At 38.8% G+C, this 10497-nt stretch overlaps 1 protein-coding gene across 1 annotated transcript in view; it reads right to left on the bottom strand.

Moving 5' to 3' along the window:
• Window positions 1–10497, bottom strand: part of TXK (TXK tyrosine kinase) — a 93087-nt gene that overhangs the window by 8150 nt on the left and 74440 nt on the right. Inside the window, exons 12-13 of the mRNA XM_006894178.1 lie at window positions 4664–4728; window positions 560–678 (exon numbers count right to left, since the gene is read on the bottom strand). Coding sequence (XP_006894240.1) covers window positions 560–678; window positions 4664–4728 — 184 coding nt within the window. The remainder of the gene's footprint in view (window positions 1–559; window positions 679–4663; window positions 4729–10497) is intronic.

Below are 10497 nucleotides of genomic sequence, written 5' to 3'. Positions count from 1 at the left end.
TATTAGCACAATCAAATGTTCTGGGATTCCTATTCTTCTCAGAGTCAGCCACAGCCTGTTGTCATCCACACAATCAAAAGCCTTTACATAGTCAATTTGAAGATATGAAGTAAATAAAGTAGCACCATTTTTCCCCATCTGTCTAAGAGTTTGGAAACAGTCAAGGTACTGAGTATTTAGATAACAGAATTTATTTATTATACTTGAGACTCAATGACTCTATTTTTCTTGCAAATCTCTATTGTGTAGAGAAGTTGGCCATGATTGTTTTCTCTATCAATAGATTCTTTGCTATGGCCTTGCAGTAATGTTTACCAGGGAAGGAATATAATTAAGATACATGTTTATATAAAAAGGCTATGGTATGACATGCCAAAGACAACCTTAATATTTAGAACACTAAGATAGAAGCATAATTAGAAGAAAATGTTTTTAAAATGCTCCATCATATTAAGGAATAAAAGCTATAAGATAGAAATAAAAATGTTTAGAATAAAAAAACCCTAGTTAGCCCATTTTATGAAAGCAAATTCCATTAACAAATAGTAAGTGTATTTACCAAAGGACCAGACATCAGATTTGCTGCTGTACTTGTTGAAATGAAAAACTTCAGGAGGGGACCACTTGACTGGGAATTTGGCCCCAGAAGAACTGATATACTCATCATCCAAAACATACCTAAAGTCACCAAATTCAAAGTAGAGTGTGTTAATTACCTTCAAATTCATTTTACTTCAAATCAAACACAATTAGTTAATCCTGAGTTGCTTAAAAGGAACATATTTTAACCCAGTAATGTTCTATACAACTTTACTTCTTATTCACAAAAATGGAAAATTATCTCTGCAAACAAACCTTCAATTTTATTCCTCCCCAAAAATACCTTTTTGAATTGTGTTTCTTTTATTTGGATCTCAGAAAACCATTACACTTTTTGTATTCACTTTAAGGCATGCATTATGCTACAAAAAGAAAATTAAAAATAACTACATTTATCTATCATCTATCCTTTCTTGTGTACCATTAAATTGGATCTGACTGGCACAGGAGATGGCTCCTCCTTTTCCAGCAGAGCATCTGGTGGATTTGAACCCCATGCCTTTGGGATTCCAGTGCAACTTCTTTGCCACTAGGCCACCAGATCTCCTGATAACTACTCTTCTAATAATGGAAAAATTAATTCCAAGTTGGACACTGCATTTTCGTTTATTTTGCATGCAATTTTTGCATAGTATAGATTAAGAGGGTAAAGCTCAACATACTTAAACATAATGCTTTTGATGTGAAACTGCATTAAAATGACATTACCTAGAAGGTAGTTCTTGGCTGAAAGAATACTAGAGAGATGTTTACTTGTGTATTATTGACTATGCAAAGGCATTTGACTGTGTAGATCATAACAAATTGTGAATAACATGAAGAAGAATGGAAAATCCAGAATGCTTAATTGTGCTCATGTAAAACCTGTACATAGACCAAGAAACAGTCATTCAAACAGAACAAGAAGATACTGCATAGTTTTAAATCAGGAAAGGTGTGCACCAAAGTTGTATCCTTTCTTCATATCTAGTCAATCTCTATGCTGAACAAATGATTTGAGAAACTGGACTTTATGAAGAAGAATGTGGCTTCAGGACTGGAGGAAGATTTACCAACAGTTGTGTTTTGTTGTTAACATAAGCTAGTTTGTGGAAAGTGATGAAACCTTAAAGCACTTACTCAAGAAGATCAAATATTACAGTCTTCTATGTGGATCACAACTCAATATCAAGGGAACAAAAATCCTCAAAACGGAACCAGTAAGCAACATCATGATAGATGGAGAAAAGACTAAAACTGCCAAGGATTTCATTTTACTTGAATTCACAACACCCAAATAATAGCAGTAAAAAAAGTAAAAGAAGTATTGCATTGGGTAAATCTGCTGTCAAGGATCTCTTTAAAATACAAAAAAGCAAGGATGTCAGTTTTAAAACTAAGATATATCTGACTCAAACCATGGTATTTGCGATTACTTTGTATGCATGTGAAAGTTGGACAATGAATAAAGAAGACCAAAGAAGAATTGATGCCTTTGAGTTGTGGTGTTGGTGGAGAGCACTGAATATACCAGACTGCAAAAAGAATAAACAAATCTTTATTGGAGGAAATGCAACCAAGGTGCCCCTTAGAGGTAAGGCTTCATCTCACGTATTATGGGCATGTTGTTAAGAGGAAGTAGACCTTGGTAAAAGATATTCTTCTTGAAAAACTAGAAGGTCAGCTAAAGAGAGGAAGACTTTGAACGAGATGAATTGACACAGTAACAGTAACTGAGTTTTAGCATGATGGGGACTGTGAGAATGGTCAAGACAGGGCATAAGGTAGCTATGACGTCATAGTTAATGCAATAGCATCTACCAACAAAAGCCTGGAACATCAGTGACTTATTTGAGTTAGGTATACGAATCCTGTATCCTTCAAGGGCATCGCAGATATATGGAGCAGAACAGAACCTAAGTTTACTTTACCAGGTAGAACCTTATTAAGAGGCCAGAAAGATCCCAGGTGAAAAGTAGCTGTGGTAGTGCCTTGGTAAAATGAGCCTTAGATAATGTCATGAAGTTTTCTAATCACAGAGAAGTTTCTCTAAAAAACTTGAGATGAGACAACAGCTAATTGTGTGGAAAACTAGCCAAGAACAAAACATGAAGATAATGACAACAAACAGGCTCATGTGAATAGAGAAAGACAAGCATCAGATAGATGGACTCTCTCCCTACAAGGACTGCATCCCCATGAAACACATGTAACTTGGACTTGGAACCAAAAGAGAATCAGGGAGAAAACATGAATTTCCTGAGATTCAATTTCTTACATGCTAAAGAAAGGGGCCTCAAAATACAAGCCATATTGAGTTACATTTTTTCACATTCTTGAGTTATAGATTTAAAGTCACAGTTATTGTTGTTGTGTACCGTTGAGTAGGAACTGACCCACAGCTGGCATTCCAGCGGGTTTTCAAAGGTAATTCATCTCATGGGAGGAGATTGTCTATCCTTCTCTCGTGGAGCAGTGATTCAGACCACATGCCTTCAGGATTATAGTGCAGCTTCTTACCACTAGAGCTACCTAGTCACAAGTACTGCATCTTATAACAGAAATATGTTTTGTGACGAATGTATTTATGTTTCTTTTCAGAAATCCACAAACTGAAAAACATTTTTTCTTAACCTTTTAAATATCATGAATAGACTAGGAGATTATTTTTTTAAATGTTTAAGAGACCTCAAAGTGGGTTTGTGGTGGTGGTTGTTTATGTAATGACCTAAAAGATCAGAAGAATAAAAACCAGTTGGCATCAACCCTGATTCAAGATGGATGTTTCCATGTGGTGGTCTAGTGGTAAGGAGTTGCTGCTTTGCAGTAGAAGGATGGGTTATCTCCTTCCATGTGATTTACTGTCTCTCAAAATGCATTGGAGGGTCAGCTAAGTGCTGGTTCCAACTTGAAGTACGTAGCAACAACAACTGTGTGTGTCAGAGTATTCAATGACTGATTGTTGAAAGCAGTTCACTACTCCTTTCTTCAGAGGTTCCTCTGGGTGGACTACAATGTCCAACCTCTCAGTTAGTAGGTGAGCATATTAACAATTTCTACTATACACAGACTTGGATTAGAAGAATTAAAAAAAAAATCCTCATTGTGACCAAATGGATTCTTGTGGCAATCCCATGTGTTGAAGAAGGCCACAATAAATGTTTTCCTAGCTCCTAAAATTCATGTTGTTCTTGGGTGTCAATGAATAGATTCTGACTCATTGCAACCTTATGTGAAATAGAGTAAACTGTTACACAGTCCCGTGTTATCACACAATAGTAGGTAGGTTTCAGCCGTTGTTAGAGTTCCTATGTCACAATCCAGCTCCTTACAGGTCTTCCTCTTTTTCACTGACCTTGTATTCTACTAAAATGATGGATGTCATTTTTTTAGGGATTAGTCCGACTTGATAATATGCCCAAAGTTAGCAAGATGACATTAGCAAGATGGTCAAAGAGAAGGTCAAAATAACTTTATTACTGTAGACTGTCAAAAGAATATGTTTACGGCATTGAAGTCTATGGGGGAGAGAATAGTCGAAAAGTATTATATTTTAGGGCATTATTTTTATCGTAGGAGTATGCAATGAGGGTTGCAGAGGGGATTACATTTGGGGCTAGGGGTTTGGGGAGGTGTGGGGGGGGGATTGTGTACCAATGAGGGAGTTTTTCTTTTGCTTTTCAAGGAGAGAGGAGCAAATGGGGGGGAGGGGGGAGGGCTTTGTGCGGGGAGAAGGGTGCAACAATGAATGAATGGAATCCCAAAATCTCTGTAGATGTTCATTGAAATGAAAAATAAACAACCTAAATTTAAAAAAAAAAATAAAAAAAGAATGAGAAGATCTGTCTTGGAAGAAATAACAGCTAGAACACTCCTCAAAAGTAAGGATGGTGAGACTTCATCTTGCTTTCTTTATCTACAACTGATGTCTGTCCTAAAATGAAAAGTGGGTCAGAGGCCACAGAACCACAGCAACCCTTCCTTCAGAAAAAATCAAAACTAGACCCGTAATGACGTCAATTGGCCAAGCAGGCAAATGTGCAATTCCTTTTTATGACTAAACGAAAAAAGATATCTCATGTACCTTGTCATTCCAAAGTCTGAAATTTTTACAATGCGTGTGGAACTGACCAAACAATTTCTTGCCGCCTATAGAAGAAAGAAGAGAATACATATTTGAGTACAAGGTCTGCTGTCAAGACTTTCTCACTCTCTTTTCCTTATTTAAGCATCTCATCACCTCTCTATACTGTGAACCATGTTATTTTTATGATGATGTATGTCAATAATAGCTTGTTCTCACATAATAGTAAATTTTAATAGTTCTTCAAAGAATAATAGAAAATAAAAAAGACATTTTGTTACATTTATTTTTTAAAATTTTTAATTTTTTTCTCAAGAAGTTCCTATGGGGAGAGAAAAGAAGAAAGAAGTTCCTATGATAAATATAAGGATTATCTTAATTGGGGGAGGGAACCCAAAAAAACAAATCCACTACTACTATTACTACTACGACTACTACCACTTCTACTACTACTATTACGATGAGGTCAATTACAGCCCATGATGACTAACCGTTGTGTTGGATTTCCAAGCCTGAAAAGCATATGGGAGAGTGTTCATCATTCTCTCATGCAGTGATGGTTGGATTTGAACCACCAAGAACGACCAACCTTCCAATTAGCAGCCCAACATGTAATATACTCTGCCACCAGTAATGTATGCTGAGATGAGGTAAGAATAACATTGGCTATGATTGTTAAAGGAAGTTCTGGTGTCTTAGTTGTAAGGAGTTGTACTGCAAACCCAAAGGCTCATGGTTCGAATCCACTAGTCACTATATGGGAGAAAGACAGGGAATTTCTCCTCAGACTCAGACTCTGAAAACTGGCTTGAGGGTCAGGTATGAGTCACTCTCACACAACAACAGCATCATTGTTAAAATTATATGTTATTTTACCTAGGCCAGAATTCTTCTAGTTTGACAGTAATATAATGTTGTAATTGGTAGTCATCCCCAACTTTGTGATACTATGTGATCATTATCCATTTTCTCATAATAGAGATTTTAACATGACCTAGCCTTTGGAAATTAATCATGTTGATAAATGAAGAGCTGTTTTTGTTAGGTGATGTTGAGTACGACCCATAGCAACCCTATAAATAGCAGATGTGAACCCTGTTCTATCCTGTACCATTCTCACAATCACACACATACTGGAGCCCACTGCTGTAGACACTGTGTCAATCAATCCATCTGGTTGTGAGTCTTCTCTTTTTTACTGTCCGTCCATCTTTCCAAGAATGATAGCCTTCTCCAAGGAAAAGCCCCTCCTAGCTACATGCCCAAAGTATGTGAGATGAAATTCCATCATCTTTGCTTCCAAGGAGCACTCTGGCTGGACCTTCTCTAAGACATCTGTTTATTCTTTTGGCCATCCAGGGGATATTTGGCACTCTTTTCCAACACCACAGTTCAAAAGGCATCAATTCTTCTTCTCTCATCCTTATTCACTATCCTGATCTCAGATGCATAACAAGTGACTGAAAAGACTATGACCTGAATCAGATGCACCTTAGTCTTTAAACTGACATAATTTCTCCTCAGTATTATAGAAAGCACGATTAAATGTTCTGGGATTCCCATTCTTCTCAGAGTCAGCCACAGTTTGTTATGATCCACGCAGTCAAATGCCTTTGCATAATCAATGAAACACAGATAGACATTCTTCTGGTATTCTCTGCTTTCAGCTAAGATCCATCTAACATCAGCAACAATATCCCTAGTACCACGACACCTTCTAAACCCAGCCTGGACCTCTCGCAGTTCTCTGCTGATCTACTGTTCCAGTCGTTTTTGGATAATCTTCAATAGAATCTTGCTTGCATGTGAAATCAATGATATTGTTCTGTAGTTTCCACACTCAGTTGGGTCACCTTTCTTTGGAATGGGAACAAATATAGATCTCTTCCAGTCAGTTGGCCAAGTGGTTGTTCTCCAGATTTCTTGGCACAACTTGTTGAGCACATCCACGGCAGCATCTGTTAGCTGAAATATGTCAATTGGTATACCATCTATTCCGGGGGCCTTCTTTTTTGCTACTTCCTTCAGAACAGCTTGAACTTCTGCCTCCATCACCATAGGCTCTGGCTCAAATGCTATTTCATAACAAACTGGCTGACTCTGAGAAGAATGGGAATCCCAGAACATTTAATCGTGCTAATGCGAAACCTATACTTGGACCAAGAGGCAGTAGTCAGAACAGAGCAGGGCAACACTGCATGGTTCAAAATTGGGAAGGGTGTACACCAGGGATGTGTCCTGTCTCCATACCTTTTCAACCTGTATGCAGAGCAGATTATCTGAGAGGCAGGGCTCTATGAGGAGAAGCGTGGCGTTAGGATTGGTGGACAATCTATCAACAATCTGCGTTATGCAGATGACACAACCCTGCTCACTGAAACTGAGGAGGACCTCATGCACTTACTGCAGAGGGTCAAGGACTGCAGCCTTCAATATGGACTGAGGCTCAATGTCCAGAAGACAAAAATTCTCACCACTGGACCAATCGGTAGCATCAGGATGGATGGTGAAGAGATTGAGATTGTTCACAGCTTCAGTTTGCTCGGCTCCACGGTCAACACTCTTGGCACCAGTAGCCAGGAAATAAAAAAATGTATTGCAATGGGAAAGTCTGCAGTTAGGGACCTCTCTAAAGTACTCAAGAGCAACGGTGTCTCTCTGGAGACTAAGGTGTGCCTGATACAGGCCATGGTTTTTGCAATCACTTGTTATGCATCAGAGAGTTGGACAATGACTAGGGAGGATAGAAGGAGAATTGACGCCTTTGAGCTGTGGTGCTGGAGAAGAGTACTGAATGTACCATGGACTGCCAAGAAAACAAATAGATTCATCCTAGAGAGGGTTAAACCGGGCTGCTCCTTGGAGGCAAGGATTCTGTGGCTTCGCCTGACATACTTTGGACATGTTGTAAAGAGAGACAGGTCTTTAGAGAGGGACATCATGCTGGGCAGAGTGGAGGGACAGCGCAGGAGGGGAAGACCCTCTATGAGGTGGATTGATTCAGTGACTGGGGTAATCGGGATGGATGTGTCAGAGGCAGTAAGATTGGCACAGGATAGAGCATGGTTTAGGGCTGTTTTATGTAGGGTCACTTTGAGTCGCAAGCGACTCGACAGCACATGACAACAAACAGTTATAGAAAGATCCTTGACTGCAGACTTTGCCAGTGCAGTATCTCTCCTGATCTCCTGACTCTTGGTACCAAGTGTATTGATCGTGGATCCAAGTAAAATGAAGTTATTGACACTTTCAGTCTTTTCTCTGTCTATCATAATGTTGCCTCTTGGTCTGGTGGTGAGAATTTTTATCTTCTTGACATTGAGATACAGTCCATATTGAGGGCTGTAGTCTTTGATCTTCTATAATAAGCACTTCAAGTTCTCCTCAATTTTGGCAAGATTGTGTCATCTGCATTGCAAAGGTTATTGATGAGTTGTCCCCCAATGCTAATGCCATATTCATCTTCATAGAGTTTAAATTACAAAATAATTTGCTTAGCATACAGATTGAACAAGTATGGAGAAAGACTACACCTCTGATGCATGTCTTTCTTAATTTTAAACCATGTGGTGTTCCCTTGCTCTGTTCACACAACAGCCTCTTGGTATAGGTATAGGTTTTGCATGAACACAAGCAAGTAAGTGTTCTGGGACTTCCATTCTTCTCAATGTTAGCCATAATTTGTTATGATCCACACAGTGAAAGGGAGCTCTGGTGGTCTAGTTTCAAGAAGCTGCGCTGCTATCCTGAAAGCATGCAGTTCAAGGCTACCAGCTGCTCCACAGTAAAAAAGATGGGCAGTCTTCTCCCATGAGATTAACTGCGTCTAAAAATCCAGTGGAGGGTCAGCTATGGGTCGGTTCCGATTCGATTCCACCACCACCACCACACAGTCAAATGACTTTGCTTAGTCAATGAAGCACAAACAGACATTCTTCTAGCATCCTTTGCTTTCAGCCAGGATCCATCTGACATGAGCAATGATATCTCCTCTAAATACAGCTAGAACATCTGCTAACTCTATCTAGGTAGTGAGGGGTATGTGTGTGTGTGTGTGTGTGTGTGTGTGTATATATATTCTACTTGATTCTCAAACAATCCATTTTCAGACAACCTAATCAAGAAAGTAACTGATCTGTTTTGTTTAGCCTTACATAGGTCAATTGTTTGATAGACTTCTTCCCTTTTTGACTAATTAGTGGCTCCATTCATGTGCAACAAAAATAATGTGAGGGGAGAAAATCCCATATTGAACAGGTAAGGCAAGAGGTGACATTATGAAAGATGCCAGTAAAATCTGTAAATAATCTCAAAGTGGAAACCACAAGATAAAACTGTGATGGGGAAAGGAATCATTTTTAGCTTAAAAATAATTTTTTTAAATTTTATTTTATCAATTTTAATGAACATTTACAGAGATTTTGGCTTTTCATTCATTCACTGTTGCACTTTTTTCTTTACCCCCCTCCCCCAGTTCGCTCCTCTCTTTGAAAAGCAAAAGATGAACTTCTTCTTCATTGGTATAGAATCCCTCCAGCCCCACCCCTGCCTCCCCCCTCCCCACCCCAAATGCACTCCACTATGCAACTTTAATTCTGGATTCCTGTGATAATCATAATATGCTATCATATATCACTTTTAAAGTGTTCTCTCCCTCATCTGTTTCAGTTCAGTATATATAATCTATCCAGTTATTCTCAGTCTTACCCCAACCCTGATGTCAGTTACTTTCTACAACAGTGGCCCCATGTAGTATTTGTCCTTTTGTGACTGAGATAGCTTATATATTTTAAGTGACATGTTGTTGTTGTGTACCATTGAGTCAGAACCATCCCATAATTGACCCCTCCCAAAGGTTTCAAAGGCAAATTTCACAGGAAGAGATTGCCCATTCCCCCACCCCCATGGAGCAGCTGGTAGATCCGAGCGCGTGCCTTTGGGATAGCAGCGCAGTTTCTTACCACTAGGTTACCATGGTCCCTAGAACCGGCTCCCACCTGGGTTTTCATTTTAATCCTTATCAGAAAAAAACAAATGTATAGAGAAAAGCTAAAGAGGTGAAATTGACATCTCCATCCATTCAAAACTTTGCTCAAGAGTTATTTTGTGCTGGATACTAGAAAAATGCATTATAGGAATATAAAAACATTGGCTTGTGTATCTGCAATAGTTAACATTGCTGAGTACTGTGAACTTTTAAGTACTCATGCATGTTAATTCCTGCAATCCTCTCAGTGAGCCTGTATGAAGGAGGTGCTGTAATTAAGGCTCCTTTACTAGTTAACTTGTACAAGGTCACACATCTAGTAAGAATCCGGATTTGAACCCAGATAGTCTGACATCAGGGTTGGGGTGAGAATGAGAAAAATTGGATAAATTATTTATACTGCATTGAAACAGATGAGGGAGAGAACAGTTTAAAAGCGATATATGATTGGGTATGGTAATCAGAAGAGTCCAGAATGAAGGTTGCATAGTAGAGTGTACTATGGGGGAAGGGGAGAATTATATACCAATGAAGGAATTTTTCTTTTACTTTTCAAAGAGAAGAAAAGTGACTGGGAGGGGGCTGGGCAGGGAGAAAAATGCAATAATGAATGCATGGAAACCCAAAATCTCTGTAAAACGTTCATTAAAATTAGTAAAATGCAAAACAACTATAAGATATAACCTCACCCCAGTCAAAATAGCAAAATTTAACAGAACAGCAAGCAACAAATGCTGGCGAGGTTGTGGAGAAATTGGAACCCTTATTCACTGTTGGTGGAAGTGTAAAATGGTGCAACCACTGTGGAAGACGGCATGGCACTTTCTCAAAAAGTTGCAAATAGAGA

This window comes from Elephantulus edwardii, unplaced genomic scaffold, assembly GCF_000299155.1.
Source record: "Elephantulus edwardii isolate Elephantulus edwardi_28Jun2011 unplaced genomic scaffold, EleEdw1.0 scaffold00137, whole genome shotgun sequence".
In the NCBI taxonomy this organism is placed as follows: domain Eukaryota; kingdom Metazoa; phylum Chordata; class Mammalia; order Macroscelidea; family Macroscelididae; genus Elephantulus; species Elephantulus edwardii.
This window is presented reverse-complemented; position numbering and strand designations above follow the sequence as displayed.